The 23760-nt window shown below is 42.1% G+C and overlaps 1 protein-coding gene across 1 annotated transcript in view; it reads left to right on the forward strand.

Moving 5' to 3' along the window:
• Positions 1-23760, forward strand: part of ASXL3 (ASXL transcriptional regulator 3) — a 192495-nt gene that overhangs the window by 94450 nt on the left and 74285 nt on the right. Inside the window, exon 6 of the mRNA XM_077492629.1 lies at positions 12679-12776. Within this exon, the coding sequence (XP_077348755.1) occupies positions 12679-12776 (98 nt within the window). The remainder of the gene's footprint in view (positions 1-12678; positions 12777-23760) is intronic.

A 23760-nucleotide genomic window follows, 5' to 3' on the forward strand; every position in this document is an offset into this window, starting at 1 on the left:
TAGGGGGAGGAGTATGGGAGGATGTTGTATACACAATGATAAGGGAAGTGATAGGTGTATTACAAGGATGGCCAAGACAACCATGCACCCGCAAATTGGATCATTAATGTCAGTGCTACATACAATGAAGTCCTGAATGAATTTGACACAGAGGCACAGAGCACAGATGGCAGTGGTTAAATTGGCAATAATAAATAAGTATACAAAAGTAATGTTAACACTGAATCAGTATACAGACATGTTACATGGTCGGCGGGGCCTTCATATGCATGTGTTATAAAGGCGGCCGGGCGTTTGTACACTTGCAAATAAAGCCGTAAGTCTACTGTTAAGTTGACAATGAATAAATATGCAGCCGTGTTACAAGAACGCCTGGGCGTCTATACACATGCAAATAAGGTAATAAATCTGTTAAAAGGGGATTTTAAAAATAGAAATAAGCGATAGAATATAGTGGATGTTGTGTGAATTGTACTGATTATGACTGTAACAATGATAAAACAATGCTGAATATTTGACTATGAATAAGTGTATAGAGGTGTTACAAAGGCGGCCAGGCGGCTATACACTAAAGAGGTAGTGGATGCTTTTACAAATTGTATGAATTGTGCAGATTATGCCTGTAGCAATAATCTCAAAGGGTAAAACAGGGGTGGCTGGGCATCTATACACTACAGATGGGTAATAGGAGGTGGTGGATGCTTATCCAAATAGTACAGATTATGCCTGTAGCAATACTTGGGCGATAATGGTTAATAATAGACTGTGAATAAATATGTGGGTGTGCTACAGGGGCGGCCGGGCATTTACACACCCACAAATAAGGTCACAAATCTAATATAAAGAATTTACTCATAAGAATAGGTAATATGATATAATGGATGCTATACAAATAGTACAGATTGTGCCTATAGTTGGCGATAATAGATCATATTTAACTGTGACGGATGGCAGATATGTATATGTATATACATGTACAGGCAAAAACACCATGATGCATGGACATTATAATAAGCGGAAATGAATGATGGATGAGCAACTAAATGTAGTAGATCATTTAAATTACACAAGATAAAATTAGGAGGTTAGAGGTGGATAGTATACTAGTAGTGGATAATAAATAGACACCATAAAACCGCAGTCTGTATGTTAAATGTAGTAATATCTAGAGTAAGGTGCTAATTTCCAATTCTTCATTAATACCTCCAGGCGAAAGTACATCAAGAGCGTATATCAATAAGTCCCCCTTTGGCAGAGACATTTAAATCTCTCTGCCGCGGGGAGAGTGGCTGGTATGGATTTGATGATCCATACTTTTACACCGACGGTGGATTTAGGATGATGTTGGGTGAAATGTCATGGGACGCTATGGTGGTCTTTACCAGCCTCGATGAATCGGTGGTGCTCTCTAAAAAGATGGCATAGGGGGGCATATAATTCGGCCTATATAATGGAGGCTGCAGGTCAGGCAGTATACTACTTTGTCTGTGAAACAAGTGTACAAATCTGGAATTTTGTATGTTTTATTTTTAATCGTGAATGTTTTTTGACCATGTTGTACAAAACTGCATGTAAAGCCTCATACACACGATCGGACTGTCATCATACTTTTCAGTGGATTTTTGTCCGAATGGGCGTTGGCCATGAATTGTTCTGCATACACACGGCAGAATATTTTCAGCCAACTTTCACCAAATCATGTGGTTTTTCAGCTCTTTACTGCCACCTTTTGGGCAACTTCTGCTATTGTTGGCTGATTATTAGTATTGATTCTGAGCATGCGTGTTTGTACTTTGGACTTTAGTCCGATGGATTTGTGTACACACGATCGGATTATCCTCCATCGGACATTTGTCAAAGTTTGAGAGCATGCACAGCGAACATTTGTCAGTTGAAAAAGCAACAATTGTCCGATGGAGCATACAGACGGTTGGATTGTCTGATAAAACAGGTCCGTTGGACTGTTGTTGTCCAGAAGTCCGATCTTATGTATGGGCCTTTAGGCAAGGGGGTTTGCGACATTGATACATCCCAATCATAAAGAACAGTTGGAGTGAAGGTGATTTTTTTATTTAAGTTTGCTTGGGACAATTTTTCTAATGTTAGGCGCTTTCCTATATGAAAATATTATATTTGGTATACTGTCTTTGAGATGGGGATCCTGCAGTAAGTAGTATTGGCCATGTTTATAAACTATGAGTTCCATATTTCTGTATTTGTTATGAAATTGAGTTGTGAACCAAATGTCCTCTGATGAATCTGTTTTATGGATATGAGTATCAGGATTGACGTATGTGGTGTAGGCTTGTTCGATGAGTGATGGAGGATAGCCTGTCTGATAGTCTGACTGCATGGTGCAATTATGTCTGAGATGGCAGAATTTACTTTTTGGGATGTTTTTTTAACCGAGGGTGATTTCAACTATTGAAATAATAGGAGTTCCCAGCACTACATTTGCAATAATTTTTCGCATGAATGCAGCCAGTATCATGAAATAGATCAAGGTCTAAGAATGCTAGATGTGTTTTTATCATGCACGAATGTAAAGGCCCATGTTGTTATTACAATGGAAAACAAATAATGCAATATCATCAGTATTACTGTCCCAGATAATAATGACGTCCTCAATATAACAACCGTAAAATATGATCTTGGCCATGAAAGGTTTATTTGCCCATATGTATCATGTTTCCCAGAGACCTATAGTTAAGTTGGCATATGGGGGTGCAAAATAGGTGCCCATGGCGGTGCCATGGGTTTGAAGGTAATAGTGGTTTTCAAACATAAAATAATTATGAGTCTGGCAGAAGAATGTGACATCTAGAATGAATTTAACTTGGATTGGTTTGGATCAATGGGTCTTCCAAGAAAGTGTTGTATGGCCTGCATGCCAACATTATGGGAGATGGATGTGTATAATAATTGGATGTCCAGTGAGAGCCAGGTGTAGTTGGGCTCCCAGCGGTATGGACCTAATAGCGCGTGTATTCCATCTTTGATATGAGCAGATGCCTCCGGTACCCCATCACCCCTCCCCCTCCACCCGACCACCTTTCCCAGGACCCCTTGGACACTCCCTGCCACAAAAAAGGTACCTTGGGTTGAAAAAATGAGAAATGAAAAATTGACAAAAAAAGGGGGGGGGGGAGGGAGAAAGAAGAAAAGATTGTAAGTTGTCCCTGCCCCTCCTCCCCCTCTTCCTCACCTGTGGGTGCCACAGTGCCCAAAACACCCCCAGAACCCCACCACACAATTTGCATTGTGATTACTACTTTTGTTTCGCCAAGTATTTACTGCCGGAGTATCAAAAAACTGTACTATATATCCATCAGTAATGTGCAATCTAGCTGGGAACAACTTTGAATAAGTAATTTTTCAGCAATCATAATCTGCGTTTTAACCTCGACAAATTTCTCTTGTTTTCTGTACTTCGGCTGAAAAAAGACACTTTGTTACCATTATATTCAGTATTGCTCCGTTGGCATGTCTTAGATAATATAAGATCTCTGTCTCAAGAATTTAATAACTTGATGATAATTGGTCTGGGCATGTATCCGAGTGGCGGGGATTGACTGGGTATGCGATGGGCACATTCAGTTACAATATGATTTGTGTAGCAATCGTGTATGCTACAGTGCCTTGCGAAAGTATTCGGCCCCCTTGAACTTTTCAACCTTTTGCCACATTTCAGGCTTCAAACATAAAGATATAAAAAATTAATTTTTTGTGAAGAATCACCAACAAGTGGGACACAATTGTGAAGTGGAACGAAATCTATTGGATTTTTGAAACTTTTTTTAACTAATAAAAAAATGAAAAGTGGGGCGTGCAAAATTATTCGGCCCCCTTGCGTTAATACTTTGTAGAGCCACCTTTTGCTGCGATTACAGCTGCAAGTCGCTTGGGGTATGTCTCGATCAGTTTTGCACATCGAGAGACTGAAATTCTTGCCCATTCTTCCTTGCAAAACAGCTCGAGCTCAGTGAGGTTGGATGGAGAGCGTTTGTGAACAGCAGTTTTCAGCTCTTTCCACAGATTCTCGATTGGATTCAGGTCTGGACTTTGACTTGGCCATTCTAACACCTGGATACGTTTATTTGTTAACTTTAAATTCTCTTTATTTGTTTTACAACATACAAAAATTTCATAATATAAAAAACAGATTATATACAAGACAGTGAACTTTTTTTTGTTGGTTAGCTTCAACGTCTTCTGTTTTAATTTATCCCACATTCTATTACTCCCTCCTCCTCTCCCACCCCAACCCATCCCCCCCACCCCCAACTACCTTTCTTCCAGGTTGAACACTAGCTTCCAGTCTTGCCCTCCATAGTTTTTAAGTTACCTTATCCTTTATCTACCTTTTTCCTCTACTCCTATTGTTGATCAAGTGGGTACCCTATTTCATTCAACCAAGGCCTCCATATTTTCTCAAACCCTCTAAAATTTCCTCTACGTATGTATACAGTCTTCTCCTTCCAGATTAAGTCATTAATGACCTGGGTCCATTCACTCAAAAGAGGCGCTCTCTCCGACTGCCATTTCTGCGCAATCAATTTCCGCGCTTGAAATAGACAACGTATAACTGCAAGCGTAGTGTTTTTCTGTTCTCCCGTCATTTTCCTATATCCCAATATACAGATTTTAGGGTCTAGGTCCAACTTAGTCCCAAAAGTTTTATTTATGACTTCTACTATTCCTTCCCAGTATCGAAACAGCTTTGGGCACCTCCACATCATGTGCATAAGATCCCCATATCCTCGGCATCTAGGGCAATTGGCATCCGTCCTCCTTCCAAACAGGAGCAGCCTCTTAGGGGTGAAATAGGCCCTGTATATCAACATCAAATGTGACACTTTCTGTGATGGAGAGACCGATACCCATGGTCCCAGTTCCAGTATTCTCTTCCACTGTTCCTCTGTGATTTCACCTATGTCCTCCTCCCATTTCTTCTTTTGCTTAACTAAGCCCGGTTCTATTTCAGGAGCCTTACATAATAATTCATAAAGGGTGGATATAGCTCCCCGGGATTTATCTATTTGAATTATCTCCTGGGGCAAGGATGTCTTGTCCCATTCAGGTATCTGTGGGCCAAACTGCGCTGTCAGGGCATGCCGGAGCTGTAAATATCGGTAAAATGTCTTTTGCGGTACATCAAATTCCCTTTTTAAGTCCATAAATGTTTTCAAAATTCTGCCATCATATATTTGACTTAGCCTAGTTATACCCTTCTTCTCCCAGGTGCTGATTTTCCCAATTGACAATACTTCCTGCAGATTCATATTATCCCACAGAGGCGTATATTCTGACCATCTTTACATCCCAGCAGCTTTTTTACCAATCTCCATACTTTTCTCAACATGTTTGTTATGGGGTCCTTACGGTGGAGAGAGCTTGCCTCCAGTGCCTCCAGGGTTTTATGTGGGGCTCCTATCAACATTGCTCTACCATTTGGGTTACCCTCCCCCTCCTGATCACAACCCACCAGGTGTTGCAGCTGCGCTGCTAAATAATAATTCCTGGGGCTGGGCGGCTGCTGTAATGCCTGGCGGAGTCGGATTCTCGCCTGTCCCCCTTTCCAGATTAACTCCCGAAAGAGGGTTTCAAATTTTTTAAACCATTTTTTCCCTATCCACACCGGGGCATTATGCAGGACATATAACAATTGTGGTAACCATATCATCTTTATCAGGCTGCATCTGCCCGCTACCGACAGAGGAAGCCGACTCCAGACATCACAGCTTCGCTTAAATTTACCCAATAGCGGAACCAAATTTTTATCAACATACTGCTCTAGATCTGCTGTTAAGTATACACCGAGGTATTTCATTACATCTACCACTTCTAACCGCGGTATCCCCGTTGCAATCACTACGCCTGGGTTGTCTAGTTGAAGCAACTCTAACTTCCCCCAGTTTATTGTTAAACCCGTAAATCCTCCAAAGTTTTCTACTAATTTAATTGCCCTTACCAGGGATTGACCAGTGTCCCCTAAAAATAGGAGAACATCATCCGCATATAATGCGATTCTTTCCTCCCTGCCCTCTTCCCTTTGGAACCCTGATATCTCAGGTTCTGATCTAATGGCGATCGCCAGCGGCTCCATTGCGATTGCGAAGAGCAACGGGGAAAGTGGGCACCCCTGCCTTGTCCCTCTGCTCATTTCTATTCTTTCAGATTGTTCTTTGTTTATTCTTACTTTCGCACTGGGGGCACTATACATCATTTTAATCCATCCGATGAATGTGGGACCGAACCCGCACCCCTCCAGGACACGCCATAAATACTCCCACTCTAAACTATCAAAAGCCTTGGTCATGTCCAAGGACAGGATGGCCCTCGAGCCCACATTCATCGGAGGGGCCTGAATGTTTAAAAATGCCCTTCTTATATTCATACTGGTTGATCGTCCTGCGATAAAACCTGTCTGGTCTATATGTATAAGCCTATTAATAACCTTATTTAACCTGTTTGACAGTACCTTAGCTAGTATTTTAGCATCGGAACATAAAAGTGATATCGGCCTATACGAGGCTACCTCTTGAGGGTCTTTTCCTTCTTTAGGTATTACAATAATGGTCGCCTCCCTCATAGATGTGGGCAATCTCCCCTCTAACTTTGCCCCCTTTAAAGTCCTGAGTAATTCTGGGAGTCAAATTTCACTATATTTCTTATATATCTCCACCGGAAGGCCATCTGGCCCTGGAGAATTTTGGTTGGCCATACCTGTCACCGCCTGCTGTAACTCACTCAGAGTTAAAGGGGCTTCCAAGTCCTCCCTCTCCTCTTGAGTGAGGGTTGGGAGTTTCACTTTCTCCAAAAAAACGCCCATATCTTCTTCATTTCTCCGACCTCGAGCTCTATATAGATTCTCATAGAAAGCCCTAAAAGTTTCTGCAATCTCCTTTCCACTTGTGAGAACTGTCCCATTCATAGACTTAATCATTGAAATTATAGATGGGGGGGAGTTAGTTTTTACTAACTGGGCCAACATCCTACCCACACTCTCTCCTTCTCCAAAATAACGTTGCTTCTGAAATAACCACTTATTTTCTTCCCTTTTAATAATTACTGATCTATAACCCTGCTGTTTATTCCACCATATCCCTTTTTTTTCATAAGTGGGATCCTTAACATAATTCTCCTCTGCCTCTATTACTTCCTTCCTAATTTTTTCCTCCCAGCTCCTAGATTTCTGTTTAATTTTAGCCACCTGATGAATTAGAATGCCTCTGATGTACGCTTTTAATGTATCCCATGTTATATTAATTGGGGCGGTATCTATATTAAATACTAGAAACTCTTTTAGTCTTTTTGGGATTTCTTCTACATCCTTCATTAATTCAAGCCAAAATGGACTCCATCCCCCCGATATTTTTTTTTTTTTTTTCCCCTATACTCAGTGCTATTTTCAATAATGAGTGATCCGATATCCCTCTAGGCAGATACTCTATGTTCCTTACATCTTGTAACGCTTCCTCGTTACCCAGGGCCAGATCTATTCTGGAGAGTGTTGAATGCGAACTTGAAAAACAAGAGTATTGCTTGACGTTCACATTCCTCACTCTCCACATATCCAACAATCCTACTTCCTTCAGGAAGTGACTTAGTCTTGTTGACCCTGTCTCTCCCAATTGGAGTTTAATGGGGAATCTAGCAACCCATCTGTCAAGCACTTCATTGAAATCCCCCAACATTATAACTGGAACATCCTCCTTATCTACCAAGAAATCTATAAGTCTATACACCACCTCCATCTTAAACGGGGGCGGTACCTAGACACCCGCCAGAACATAGGGTTTATCCTCCAGAACACAATATAGAAAGACATAACGACCAGATTCATCAATACTGGCCTGTCTGCAGAAGAACCTCACCCCTGTTCCTATCATCACACTCACTCCTCTCGAATAGGATGTGTAAGTGAAATGGTACTGATTTTGGTACCTCCTGTTTTTAAGTTGGGGTATGGTTAATTTTGTTAAGTGTGTCTCCTGCAGACAGGCCAGTCCAATCCCATGCCTCTCCAACATGGAGAAAACCGTTGCTCGTTTAATCGGGCTCCCCAGGCCTCTTATATTCCAAGAGGCGACATTAAGTATTTTATCCTGCATTATTCAACATAGGGTAACAGTGAAGCAGAGAAGGGGGTGGAAATACAAATTTTGTGACAAATATCCTATAATATCTCATTCTACACGTGCTCCATCCCCATCCTCCTAAATTACAAAATCCCCACAGGTGTATCATCTTTATAATAATAACTTCCAATTTAACTACTATTTGTGCGCCCGCTGTAGTGTTCAACCTTCAACCTCTCATAATCCCCTAAATTCAAAATTTCTTGACCCCCTTCCTCCCTCTCTCCCTTCCCACCCACTCCTGACAACCCCCTCCCTCCCTACCCCCCCAACCCACCACCTATCTAGGCATTCCCCTAAGGGGGTACACATGGCCTTCTCACGCTCCTCCCTTCCATCCTTCCCTTCCTTCACTTCCCCACTCTTATAACACTCTTCCTCCACCAAGGAAGAGACAAAAACCAAAAGTGATAAAAAACAAATAACAAAAATTAACAAAACCTTTGGCCCTATCTCCCCTACTATCAATATTTCATACCTCATTTAAATCTCCCTCAGCTCTCTCCCCGTTTTCCGAAAAAATGCTCAAAAATAGAGAAAAAACCCCACCCCCTTAATGCGTCTGTAATGACTCCTTATTAGCCTCCAACCATAAGATTACATCGCCCGGGGAGTCAAACAACTGTGTTCCCCCCAGCGCCGCTATTCGCAAGCGCGCTGGGTATAAGAGGGCGTATGTGATCCCATGGGACCGTAAGGTACGTTTAACCTCTAGGAATTCAGCCCTACGCCTCTGCAGTTCTGGTGAGTAGTCTGGATAGAAAGAGATCTTCACACCATCATACATAACATTTCCCAGGTCCCTTGCCTTACGCATCAATGTCACTTTATCATTGTAATTGAAAAATTTCAGGATCATTGGCCTGGGATGGCCCCCCGGAGTTGGGGGTTTAAAAGGAACTCGATGAGCCCTTTCTATTGGAAAAAAAAGCTGAAAATTTTTCTCTGCCAAACTGTTCTATAAACCATGACTCTAAGAATTTTATAGGGTCAGGGCCTTCACTTCTCTCGGGTAGTCCCAGCATCCTTATGTTGTCTCTACGGAGTCTATTTTCTATTTCATCCATTCTGGCAGTTTGGTTAACTAGTTGTTTTCTCATGCTATTAACTTCTTGATGCACTGGATATAGATCATCTTCCATTTGACTTATTCTTGTTTCTAGCACTGCTGTTCTTTCTGCTGCTTTTTGCATGTCCTGTCTGATCAGTAACAACTCCTCCTTCATACTTTTAAACTGACCACATAACTCTCCCAACGAAGTTTTACATGTATTAACGGCTTGAAGAACCTCTCTTAAAGTTGGATCCTCCTCAGCAGGGGGGTTGCTCTTAACAGTAATTTCCGTTTCACCATGGGTTACCCCTTGACGTTTACTTGCCTTCTTTGAACCTGGTGCTCCTATAATATTTGAGGCTGATTGACCCTGGCTTTTTCTATCCACTGAGCCCCCCTGTTGCGGTTTCACTTGTGTAGGTTGGCCCAATAATATCGACTGCTCTCCTTTTGTTGGAGACTGGCCCGATGTACGAGTGTACCGTTCTAGTTTTGCTGCAGCTGCTTGTGCTACCTGTGAGTTCTTTTCTTTTAAGGAACGGAGATGTTGTGTCCCTTCACTCTCCAATAATACATGCTCCTCTCCTCGGCGCCTGGACATCTTTTATTCAGGATTATTACTAAAATGGAGACTTTAATCAATAAAGTAACACAGTTACAGCGGTGAGGAGAAAAAAAACGAATATTATAGCCCAGGGTACCTTAGGATAATAGGATAGACATTTCTTTGGCACAGCAATAGCAGCCAAGGCAAGGAGGCGGGGGGCGATTATAATGGAGAAGGGGGAGAAAAGGAAGTCCTGTATGCTGGGTTGACTAACTAAATATAAGTCCAGCCGAGGTCAGTCATTTTTCCTTCATTGATATCGTAGTTCAATGCCGGTATCTTATTATAAACAGAGTATACAGCACTTATGCCGTTTTTATGAGTAATAGCAATTTTTAAGCGACTGTAATTCCAAAGAAGAAAAAAAAAAAAACAGTCCGAGCGTTCACACAAACCCTGTGCTTTTCTAACAGGATTATCAGTTATTAACCAGCCTGGGGTGCTTGGAGGTGGTCAGATATCAATCCGCCTAGTATGTGCTTTTAGAGTCTTCCTTGATACACAGCTTTAATACCGCTTAGACTACATAAATCTTCTTGCCACAGAGCAGCTGGGTCTGGGGTGGGAGGCACGGGTATCACTTATTTCATTAATATCAACTGTTCTGATTCCTCTGCTTCTGTCCAGTCCCCCCAGTCCCTCGTCACATACCTCAAGGCTTTTAAAGCCTCCTCCTCACCACACCAAAGCCTTACACAGCTCCCGGCGTGTCCCTCAAGGCAATCCCCGACCGTAGCACATCCCGCGGGTGTCTCTCAGGCGTTTCACGGCTTCCACTGTCTTCCGTCTAGACTCGGCGAACTTCGGTGGGTCTCGGCAGCTTCCGGTGATTTTCGGAAAGCCTCGGCTCCCTTCGGCAAATTCCGGAATCTCCGCAGTCTCAGCGATCTACATACGTCCCGCCGGACACCGCTCAGCCACTCTACCTTCCCAGCCAGTGCACGTTGAACATCGGAGGCACAGGGAGAGAGCCTGTCAGTAGCTCACTCACATCTCACACACACCCTCCGCACCTTCCACATCTGGCCACTCCCCCTCCTTCCGACGGGATACGTTTATTTGTGAACCATTCCTTTGTAGATTTTGCTGTATGTTTCGGATCATTGTCTTGTTGGAAGATAAATCTCCGTCCCAGTTTCAGGTCTTTTGCAGACTCCCAACAGGTTTTCATCCAGAATGGTCCTGTATTTGGCTGCATCCATCTTCCCCTCAATTTTAACCATCTTCCCTGTTGAAGAAAAGCAGGCCCAAACCATAATGCTGCCACCACCATGTTTGACAGTGGGGATGGTGTGTTGAGGGTGATGAGCTGTGTTGCTTTTACGCCAAACATATCCTTTTGCATTGTGGGCAAAAAGTTCGATTTTGGTTTCATCTGACCAGAGCACCTTCTTCCACATGTTTGGTGTGTCTCTCAGGTGGCTTGTGGCAAGCTTTAGACGAGACTTTTTATGGATATCTTTGAGAAATGGCTTTCTTCTTGCCACTCTTCCATAAAGGCCAGATTTGTGCAGTGTATGACTGATTGTTGTCCTATTGACAGACTCTCCCACCTCAGCTGTAGTTCTCTGCAGTTCATCCAGAGTGATCATGGGCCTCTTGGCTGCATCTCTGATCAGTCTTCTCCTTGTCTGAGCTGAAAGTTTAGAGGGACGGCCAGGTCTTGGTAGATTTGCAGTGGTCTGCTACTCCTTCCATTTCAAAATGATCGCTTGCACAGTGCTCCTTGGGATGTTTAAAGCTTGGGAAATCTTTTTTTATCCAAATCTGGCTTTAAACTTCTCCACAACAGTATTACGGACCTGCCTGGTGTGTTCCTTGGTCTTCATGATGCTCTCTGCGCTTTCAACAGAACCCTGAGACTATCACAGAGCAGGTGCATTTATACAGAGACTTGATTACACACAGGTGGATTCTATTTATCACCATCAGTCATTTAGGACAACATTGGATCATTCAGAGATCCTCGCTGAACTTCTGGAGTGAGTTTGCTGCACTGAAAGTAAAGGGGCCGAATAATTTTGCACGCACCACTTTTCAGTTTTTTATTTGCTAAAAAAAGTTTAAAATATCCAATAGATTTCATTCCACTTCACAATTGTGTCCCACTTGTTGGTGATTCTTCACAAAAAATTAAAATTTTATATCTTTATGTTTGAAGCCTGAAATGTGGCAAAAGGTTGAAAAGTTCAAGGGGGCTAAATACTTTCGCAAGGCACTGTATATACATTTTTTGCTATTTTTTCCCCCTATGAAAGTAGAGTTACCGTTTTAAAGTGGTTGTATACCCGCACAATTTTTATTTTTTATTTTAAAACAAAAAAAACCTGTAAAGCGAAGGCATAATGAGCTAGTATGCAGCGCATACTAGCTCATTATGAAATACTCACATTAGAACGAGGCATCAGCTTTTAATCCCAGTCCACGTCGAGGAAGCTGATGTTTCATCCGGGTCCGTGGCTCCGGCGCTGTGAGTGGCTGGAGCCGCAATTACGTCACTATATATAGATCCCTTCAACTGGATCAAAATTGTTGGTTCCCACAGGCCATGAGTTGCTACTATGCAAATGGTATTTTTATAATAATATAATGCAGCTGAATGTAATATAGAAGGCAATCATGTTCTCACTTTTTTTTTTTTTTTTTTTTTTTTGAACGCTTCCTGAATTATTTTCTTTAAAGTAGTAACTGTGATGCTAGTGAACACCATGCTAACACATCACGTATATAACATCATATTTATAATAATACAGTAGGTCTGTAGAGTTTTAAATATTTTCTTTCTGGTATCTTGTTATAATATTTTAAATTGTTTAGTATTTTTTAAATGTAATGTCTTTCTTAAAAATAATTGTCATGGTTTGTTTTATGTGCAGTGTGCCTGAAGCAAGTCCCTGAAGAAGCATCTTCCAACCGAGTACAAAGCAAGCTAGTGTCTTCCTTTCAGCAGCACACTAAAAAGGCGCTAAAGCAGGTAGGTATACTTTAAAGTGTTTGTAAAGTCACTATGTGACTGTACATGTATCCCAGGCAGGTATCCTGCCATTAGCAAAAGTTTACTTGTTTTTTTTTAATGAAAAGGCTCAGGTCACGTGATCCCCCTTTACTGGCCGGCCCCAATCTATGGAGAGAAGCGGGAGGGGCAGAGATTCCACTGTGACATCAGTTCGCCAGCAGGGGGGAATATTGGCCCCTCCCACTTCTCTCCATAGATCGGGGCCTGCCAGCACAGGGGTGTCACGTGACCACACAGCTGCAGTGTGACAAAATGTGTTTCGCCTTTTAATTTTAAACAAACACATACACTTTTGTTAATGGCAGGATACCTGCATGGGATACCTTGATATGTGCTGCATTATGCAGCTGAATAGCAGCGGGAGGGGCAGGGAGGAAAGTGCAGTCATGCTCACAGGGAGGGAGGGGGAGAGACTGTCATAGGCGATCAGTGGATGACGGAGGCACATAAACTGACCACGGTGATCAGGGCTCAGCAGCCATGATGACCGTGATCAGCACGGACAGGGAAACACAGAAATTGGCAGGATCAACCAGGTTTATTACAAGATAAGAAGAGAAGAATTGCACAGCACTGTACTGTTATTCATGCCTTAAACTCTGGAACATAAGCAATTAATGTGTGCTTCATAGCCAGCACTGTCATGTTTGATTTTCTAATGCTACTAAACTTTAAAAATGCCCTTTCAATGGCAGTCTTAAAGTGATTGTAAAGCTTCAATAATTTTTTTTAAAATACCAAACATGTCATATTTACCTCCACTGTGCAGTTCATTTTGCACAGAGTGGCCCTGGCCAACGGCTTCTGAGGTCCCTCAGCGGCTCCTACCGACATCAGATAACCCCCTAGGACAAGCGCTCTCCCTGGGGGAGTGGGGTTTCCTTGCCGGTGCGCTTTAAGCCCTTGTACACACGGTCGGAGATTCTGACAACCAAATCCGTCGGATTTTGTCCGAAACTGTTGCATACACACGGTGGGACAAAGTTGTCGGAAAATCCAATCTTTCAGAACGTGATGACGTAATTTCGTTACGATGGGACAACGTTCAGGCTAGTAGCCAATAGCTTTGATGTAGGAATTTGATCTGAGCATGCGTGGCACTTTGTCCGATCGGAATTCTCTACACATGATCGGAGTATGTCCGATCGGAGCATTTTGTCGGAAAATATTTCCGGCAAGTTGGAAAATTTGGTCCGACGGATATTCTGACGGAAACAGTCCGATTCAGACCACACACAGTCGGAATATCCGACAAAACGCTCCGATCAGACACATTCCGTTGGAATCTCAGATCGTGTGTACAAGGGCAAATGTCCATGACTCCTGAATGTATGGCTCGGCCCTTCCCGCCGGCGCCCGTGCCATTGGATTTGATTGACGGCAGCGGGAGCCAATGGTTGTGCTGCTGTCCATATATCCAAGTAAATGCCGAGGACCCTGGGCAGAGGGACAGTGCATCCCCACCGTAGGAAATTCCAGGGCTCAAGTAAGTAACCTGAGGAGGGGGGGTGCTTGGATGCATTAAGGTGAAAAAATACAAAGGTTTACAACCCCTTTAATCTTACAGGAAATCCAAGTAGCTTTTACAAAGGGTATGTAGAGGCCATGTCTGCTCGCTGGCAGCATGCCCTGTCATGGCTAGATCTGTCTGTCCTTTTAACTTCATTGTCAGAACCCACATGGTGGCATAATCTCTCTCGAAGCTTAAGCAGAAAAAGAATTGCTGAATCGCCACAGAAATTTTACAACCTGCTGGCAGAACTTCATTTGACATCCAGCAATTATAATATAAGTACTTGTTATTCATAGGGAGTTTATACTTGCATGGCTGGACTTTCCTACAAGCAACATTTAAAAGCTTATACATATCTTTATAGTTTGTAAATATCTGCCAATGTGTGTGTCTGACCTAAAGCCACTGTTTTAAATTCCCAAGATGTTGCTGTACATGGGCTTCTACATGATGAAGGCATTTTTATGACAGTACTGTATTATGTTTTATTCAAAGTGTGTGATCTAGACTTCTAAGAGTAGGAACTGAAGTCTGAGTACAGTGGCAGTTTTCTGACCAGGGAGAGGTATTAACTTTGATCTCTATTTTAAAGACATCCAAGTCCTTTCAGGCATCAGACCAGATTACTGCATTGTGTATTCAGCCCCCTGTATTATATCTAGTTATTAATTACTCTGTTCCTGCCCAGGCCATGTTTCAGCTTTCAGCACTGTCGCACTTTGAATGACAATTGCACGGTCATGCAACACTGTACCCAAATTAATTTTTAATAATTTTCTTCAAACAGAGTGTTCTTTTGGTGGTATTTACTGCTGTTTTTTTTTTTTTTTTTTTTTTTTACAAAAATAAAAATAAAAGGCCGATAATTTAGAAAAAAAAATTCTTAGTTTCTGTCAGTAAACTTTGTAAATAAGTAATTTTTCTCCTTCACTGATGTGCGCTGATGAGGTAGCACTGATGAGGTGGCACTTATATGCGGCACTGATGGGTGGCATTGATGGGCAGCATTGATGAGCAGGCACTGAGAGGCAGCACTGACTGGCATTACCGATCGGCGCAGATTTGCTGACACTGTGCCTGCTACAGTAGCTGAATAAAATAGAAATTAAAGGTATTATTCTGTTTTGTACTGGTCAAAGGTGATTGGCTAACATGTGCCCAGCAGTCAGTTTAAAAGTAGCACGCACGGTCCCAGCATATACCAGCAGCACAGGTACCTGCTAGAGATGTCGCTTGGGAGGCAAAAGCAATAGCTCCCTTGCAGAGAAAAGTAAACCTGAACCTGTACAGAAGTTCTAAGGGATGCTTTCCCAACTACCACTAAAGGTCAACACTCAGTTGCAGTTTCCTATTGCCTTTGAGTTATTTTGGGTGCAGTTACATCAGATGTAATCCTGGACCGCAGTACAATTTAGCTGCTGACATCTAGTTGGAGCAGTAATATAACAATTGATGGTTTTCTGGGAAGTCCAGAAGAGGATCTTGGCAGAGAAGATGTGCCATAGCAGTGCTCTAACCCTCTTTGAAATGGTTATTTTATAGAATGAGAAAAACTAAAGAATATGGTTACCGTAAAAAGGGACTGCTTTGGACAAAACTGTATTGAGGAAATTCTCCAACTTCGTTTGCAGAAACGCTGCTCCAAATTTGCAAAGAACCTCCACCATGCTTCACTGTTGCCTGGAGACACTCATTATTGTGGCACTCTCCAGCCCTTCATTACCAAACAGTCTTTTGCTACAGCCAAATTTTTAAAATGTTGGCTCATCAGTCCAGATCACCTGCTGACGTTTTTCTGTACCCACGTGCCTATGTTTTCGTTCATAATTAAATCACGTAGCCTTGTTTCCATATCCTATGCATGAAAACATTGGAGCTGGGGTGCTGAAAATGGCAGCATATGCTCTGGACTGACGAGTCGAAATTTGAAATGTTTGGCTGTAGCAAAAGGCAGTGATGAGTGTAGGCAACAGTGAAATGTGGTGGAGGTTTGGGGCTGAGGTTTGAGGCACCCTCCCCTTCATTTGCTTTTTGTCTGTGACTGGCTGTTCTCTGAATGCTTTCTGACCAGCCGAGCTGCCTTTAGCAGATGGGTGCATTGGCCACCTTTAGTGGATGCCCCTATATACTGTGCTTTTGTTTTGTGGCATTATAACCTTAAAAGGTCGAAGGCCAAGACCTCAGCTGTGCCCTTTTTAATAAATACTACGCTATGAGACCTATCTTTTGTTTATGGCCTTTGGTACATATGAATGGAAGTCTACCATGTGAAGTGAGATATGAGAGGAAATCCTTGTATGGATACCCTTTGGACATCCCCATTTTCACTTTTGATGCTTCTTATGATCTTTTGTTCGGTGAGTGCGCATTGCATTGGGGTGAAAGCTGGTGGAGCCTGGTGATCATCAGTTGCATTTATAATTTATGCATGGAGTGTTACTCACCTGGATGTAATTTGTCAGAGTGGTAACAATATTACACCAAATTAATTTTTTTTTTCTTCTTTCTTTTCTGGCCTATCTGGAGTTGCAGAGATACGGATAAAAGGAGAGGATTCATCATGCTCCATATGAGGGACATTATCAAAGCGTGTTTGCTGCACTTTGTGTAGCCACAAATTCTAGAAAGCCTTCAATCCTTATGGTGGTCAGACACCACTTTTTGCACTTACTGAGTGGAAACATTGGACTTTTTTGTTTTACACAGAAGTACTTTTTTATATATATTTTTTTTTTTATGTAACTCAAGTTTATAATCATAGCGCTGAATATTTTATGTTCATCATAGATACTAGCTTCTGTGAACAGCAAGGATGTATACTTTCAGATCCCCATTTTCCCAGCGCACCAGAGCTACCTCTGTTTTGCTGTGGATGTTCAACACTGCTAGTTTGTAACCCTACCATTTTGTCAGTCCCCTGCACACCACGTGGTTATCAAACTACTTGCCCTTGTGCTAACCTCACTACGCTTCCAGGGCATACCCATTGTTGGAGACTGGACAATCTCCCTTGGGGTGCAGTCAGCACAAATTCTGACCATTAGTTTGAAGCAGATAGTCTAAACCTTAAAGATTTGTATGGATTCTGAAATATTGTACTGCTTTGAATATCTGTGCCTCGCCTTATGCACAGCTCATGACTCTTCTGACTCTTAACTAATGACAACTTAAACCCTGAACTCCCACACCCCGACTCTACAGTCCAGGAGCTGTCCAACAATTTTATATGAGAATTCTAGGCTTGATGGTAGCCTCCTTTGATGAAGTACCATCTGCTTATTTGTACTTCATACCTCCACAATACAACATTCTGTTGCTGTGGAACAAATTATTTCAGTCTCTAGACAAACTTACTCACCTGACACTGAAGACCTGGTTATGTCTGTGTTGGTTTTTCAAGAATCTAACTCTGGAGTTTGAGAAAGCCTTCCTCCTACTGTCTTGGAAGAGCCTAACATAGGATACCGGCGAAAGAGATGGAAATGGATTTTAGTCATAGGAAAGCTATCTGTTACAGCCCTGTCCACTATTATGTGGACTATTGGCTGGCAGACTACTTCAGCCAGCAGCAACTGGTCCCATGGGAATGTTCCCTATCTACAGAAACATTTCAGGACCTGTGTGACATGTGGGGGAGGCAGTTTGTGGACCTTCTAAACTCCATGTTTAACAACAAACTGGACAGGTTTGTCTGTAGATGAATAGATCCTCGGTGGCTCAACGGAAACAATAGAGTCTAATCTAAGCCTTTCCTCCTCTACCTGGCACGAGCAATATGGAGGGCATTTTGGTGAGCCTCGTAGCTCTAAATTGGCCCAGGTAGATGTGGTGCTCAAACCTGACAAACTTCTGGCAGACACCTTGTGCATATTTTAGATTGATTGGTTAACCACCCTACTTCGTTGTTTCTGACTTCAATAGTGTGGCTGCTGATGGTCTTGAAAGAAAAAAGTCTCTCTGATTCAGCCATTTCCATACTCTTAGAAGCTAGGAAGTTTACCTCCCACAAGATCTACTATCGCACATGGAAGGCTGGGAAGAATATTTACCTTTCTGCAATCAAATCTGAATTAACAATCGGCCTTGAGTACCATCAAGAGGCACATCTTAGACCTTGATATCTTATTTCAAAGGATGCTGACCTCCCATTGATTGATCAAGACTTTTGTATAAAGTGTCTCTCATTTGGTTCCTTCTGAACAACCACCTGTGACACCATAAAATTTGAACCTATTTCTTTTAACACTTCAAAGATGGCTTTTCATACCAATCAAGGATATTATTCTTTCTACTCTTACTCGCACGGTTGCATTCCTTGTTGCTATCACCTCTGCAAGGCTTGTGTTTAAGCAGGTAGTGTGTCCTGTAAAGGAACCTGTCTGGTCTTAAACAGGCATAATCGAATGTTGAGACCTAGAGTCTCCTTTCTTCCCAAGACTGTTTTGGCCTTTTAGCTCAACATGGACATTGTTCTTTATGCTCTTTGGCTTCAGGACAGCAAAAGAAAATTTCCCTTTTACTGCCTAGATGCAGTTCATGATGTGTAGATTTACCTCTCGACCACTGCATTTATTAGAAGGATTGACTTTTTGTCATTCCTGATGTTCCTTGTAAATAGAAATCAGTCTCTTGCTCCACCATTACTCAGATGACTGTCCAAGCGTAAGGTCTTAAAGATTGGGTTCCACTTTCTGCCCTGTTAAAGCTCACTCTACTAGATCTTCTAATGTTTCTTGGGCTTTTTGTAAAAGAAACGTTTTCCTTTCCCAGATTTGCAAGGCTGTCACCTGGCCTTCTGTTCACCATTTTTACCAGTTGAATGTTCAGGCTTCATCTGATGATGGCTTCAGATACAAAGGTTCATCAGACAGCTGTTTGAGCTGTAGACTGCCCTCTGTTTTATTTTATTGGCCTGTTAGTTATTTTTTACTGTTGCCCACCCCTCAGTGACTGTCAGTCAGGGGCTCTCTGCTCTTCCCTCCAGCGCTCACTGGAGCACTGTGCTGTGGAGGGGGCGGGAGAGGCTGACTCCCAGGTTCTTGGCAGATCGCTGAAAGGCTTTGCAGTGCCTGGACCGCTTCTGTGACATCAGCTAACAGTAAGCTTTAGCCCACTATCAGCTGAAAACAGGTCACAGGAGTGAAGAATGGAATACACTCCTGTGATCCATAGGAGAAGTATAGCCAAAAAAGCTTTGGAAAAAATTGTCCTTTAATTAGTCTCAGCTGTCCACAAGCCATTTTGAGATTGCTTTCACACCAAGCTGCCCACAGCATTGGCGGTAAAACTGCGCTATTTTTAGCTGCGTTTTGCCTTTGGATTTGCAGTGCATTTTGCCACTAGCGGGGTGCTTTTACCCCCTAGCGGCCCGAGAAAGGGTTATAACCGCCCACAAAATGGTTGATTTCAATGGGGAGCAGCAGTGGAGGAGCAATGAACACACCACTCCTTCACCGATCCAAAGAAGCTGCTGGCAGGACTTTTCCTGACATCCTGCCAGCGCACCACTCCAGTGTGAAAGTACTCAGGCTTTCACACTGGAAACAATGGAGCAGCAGTTTAAGGGCAGATTGTAGGCTCAATTTTAATGCTATAGCGGCTGCAAAACGCTTTCTGTCTGAAAAGGGGTCTAAATGTGAACTGACTGATGCTCAGGACTCTCTCTCTCATGCTTCGTCTGCTTTAGAGCCTGTTGCTTGGTTAAAAGGCTGAGTGCTGACAGAACACCAAAAAGGTACAAGGGTTGCCTGCTTGTTTTGGGGAACATATTGGTGAGTACCCTGTTAAGTCGTAACTGGCATGAGTTTAGTTAGTGGCTTTAAGATATACCTAAAGTGACGTCACTGGTTTACAGCATGTGGTCTGGCTGTCAGGAGAAGGAGCTTATCTTCCTGCTTGTGTAATAGATGAGTTGAATAACCTGTTGGGAGATTGATGCCTGCGGAAGTTGACTTAAAACAAATGAATATGGGTTGATGTGATTTTAAGGATTTTATTTCAGCTATTACTTTGATCAGTAATTTTTCATTTTGAATGTTTTTTTTAGCATCTTTGTTTTTCTTTAAAGCTAATAGTTAAATGTATTTTGGATATCCACATGTGATTGGTTTACTGCCCTTTCACTTAGGTGGTCCATCTACCTGTTTTGTGACCTGAAGTTAACCCGCCCAACTCCCAGGTTAACTTTGGTCCGTCAGACTGGATGGAAAAAGTTTGGGCTCAGACCCATTTTTACTGACCAGACCAAATGTGGGCAGATATTAGATGCAATAGAGATAATAAGAGTCCACTTACATCTGTCCACCCACGGATCTGTTTTTGACATGGAGGAATATTCTGAACACACCCGCTTCTGATCCAGCCTAGCACGGGACCTGCCCAGGATCCTCTAGTGAGACTGGACAGACTGCTAAATTAAATAAGGGTTTTAATGTAATTGATGGTATTTAATATATGTTACTATTTAAAAAAAATGTGTTTTTTTATTTTTTGTTGGAGAAAGCCAGTCAGTGCTTCCCACCTTGTCTAATCACTGTACTTTTGCCCACTCCATGCATGGCTAGCTGTCTGCTTGGTCTTTAGCTTGACCTGTGTATTAGTTGTATTTCAGCAGTTGTTCAATAAAAGTGCTATTTGATCTTTTGTTACATGCCAATAACTATTAAGGTAAGAATGACCAAATCTCAATATAAAAATGACCAGGCATATAAAAACATGAAAACTTGTCAATAATTACATTCAGATAAACTTTTCAATGACACATACTGTATACGTCATATACTCACAAAAAATCCACTATATTTTCCCTATAAATGGCCCGTATATTTTGTTTCTGCTGCACTTTATAGTGTAATTGAGGCATAGCTGCTAGTGGCCCTGCTGTGCAATTGCTCAGAAGCTACAGACTTTGTAGAACAATGTGTGTTCTTCCAGCACATTTAATGTAAGCACTCAGAGATACTGACTGAGAGCAAATTCCTGCTTCTTTGACTTCATATGTCATATGAAATACTGTCAAAGGATTGGTATGGCAGAGAAGTGACAAGCCAAAGTCATTTATGCTTTTTATGACTTGAAATATGAGAGCAGATTTTTGGAAATGCGAAATAAACTCCTTAGATAGAATAGTATCTCCGGGCTTGTCATTATTTGACACTGCTTTATCATTTGTCAAATTGGATGGGATTTTTATTGTACCTGTAAACATTACCATTTTGTTTAAGATATATTTATTTTTGCTAAATGCTTCTCTTGTGTCAGTTTGCTATTGTGTGGAACAGTCTCATGTCATTAAGCCAGATCTTCTCTTTTGGTTTTGTTTACATTGGTAAATTATTACATATTATTACCACTGTTCTTGTGATATAAAAAAATCTATATTTTCAAGCATGTGCAAAACTGTCATGCTATATTTTTTGTTAAGTGAAATTATAATATTAAAAAAGGAGGACACTTATCTGTAGCCCTGAGAACTAACCATTTTGGAGTCTTCACAAATTCCTATTCCTGATTTTAATATACAGCATGGTATACCTGCTAGTATCTAACCTGTAATTCAACATGTTTGCCAGTCTTTGGAAAATTTCTTCCTTAATCTGGTCATATCCATGACTGTGTTTTTTAGCCAATTTCATCCACTTTTGATTCCACCAGTAAACACGATGCAGTTAAAGTGGAATTCCTGCTTACACCTAACTAGCCTTAAAACTGTCCCCTCCCTTCTTGTTAACATCTATGCTAATTAACCCATGTAAGAAAGATGCATATACTTACCTATTTTCATGCCACATCTTTCGTACACAGGCTAGTTAGCATAGGAGGGGAGAGGGAAAAGTTTTATGGCTAGTTAAGTGTATAGCTGACATTCCACCTTAAAATGTATTCTTCACACTCCTTGCAATTTAAATATGAGTTAAATTGACTACCCAAGTTGAGTTGATTCTGAAGTGAACACTGGCCACCAGCATTTCTGTGTATTGACTTAAAGCTGGATCTTTGCATTTTGACCACTATGTTTTGGTGCCATTGGCAACCCAGGGACGGCCCTTGCTAGTGGCCAGGCCCTCTCCCCCACAACTCCTAGGTCCAGTCATCTCTACCCTAACCCTACTTGGGGTTGCTGCGGCAGAGTTTCTGAATGGCAATGGGATCTACCACCACCAGCTTTGCTGCATTTCCTCTTTCCGTTGTGGTAAGGAGATAAGCTTGACCATGGGCGGTTCTTGTAGATCTTAGAGAGCGATACAGTTGGATCAGCAGCTTTGTGATTCTGTGCTGCATTAGTGTCCTGCCTGTAATTCATCAGGCGCATTCTCTGCTGGGCGAGTTGGTAATTTTTTATTTTTTTTAATCCTGCTGGTGGAACTCTCCTTGCTTGTACACATTAGCAGGTTGGTGGCATAGTAAACTGGGCATTCGGGGGGGGGGGGGGGGTTCATTTTTATCTACTTTGGTAAGTTGTGGGTTGTCTAATTGTGTAATCCTGATCCACTTGTTTTTGCTCTACTTGCAAATTGTATCCTATATTATATTAAAGGACTCTAAAGCAGCCTAAGTCCCTTTCCGGTAGGTTTCTGATACCTCAGACCCACCTTTTGACATTTTACACTTTTTATTTCTGCTTTGGAGGGCTTTGTATTCCGGCTGGAGAGGGCCTTTTCTCTGAAGACTTCTAAGTCTGCTTCTGAAGATTCTGATGAGAAACCCCCTCCACTTGCGGGCCCTGATCTGCAAAGCAGATCTCAGCCTGGCTTTTCCAGTCATAAAGATGAGGTGCCATCTGCAAACCTGGCACAGGAGATCCATTGGGCAGAAAGACAGAGTATTATTCGCTCTATGTACACCATCACTGGAGCCCTGAATAGACCAATGCTCGTTTCAGCCCTAGTTATCATGTTCCTAACTGAATAGGCTTAGCTTTTACATCAAGGTTTGGCTTCAAAGCAGGTCTCTCCTGTGTATGTCGAGTTGGCAGTCCAACTGATTTGGGGTCTTGCATATGTATGTGACACAGCTCTTGATTCTGGCCAGTTGATCTCTAGCCTGCTGTCTTAGCAGTTTTCCTTCTCTGTTTGTTTTGGCTCAAATGTTGGTGGTTGGATCAAGGGTCCAAGAATCCCAAGGTGAGGTGATGTCTTCTATTGATTGCAGTAAACACCAACTTGGACAGCTGGGTTCAAGAGGTGATTTTTTTTTCTGGCTACAAAGTAGCAGTTCCAGTCTGTTTTTGATTCGAGTCTTTGTCTTTATCCCCTACAATTAGCGAACATAACCTACATTCTGTGGTTCAGGGGAATCTCACCTAAAAGGTGATAGTCCCAGTTTCCTCATACGAAAGATTTAGTTTATTTTTTATTAATTTCTATTTACATTTCTGAAGAAAGAGGGAATTCTGTTCTAGGTTTAAAGGCTTTAAATGCCTTTGTGAAG

The sequence above is a fragment of the Lithobates pipiens genome, unplaced genomic scaffold (genome assembly GCF_037356315.1).
Source record: "Lithobates pipiens isolate NorthernLeopardFrog02 unplaced genomic scaffold, aLitPip1_a1.2 Scaffold_19, whole genome shotgun sequence".
NCBI lineage: Eukaryota > Metazoa > Chordata > Amphibia > Anura > Ranidae > Lithobates > Lithobates pipiens.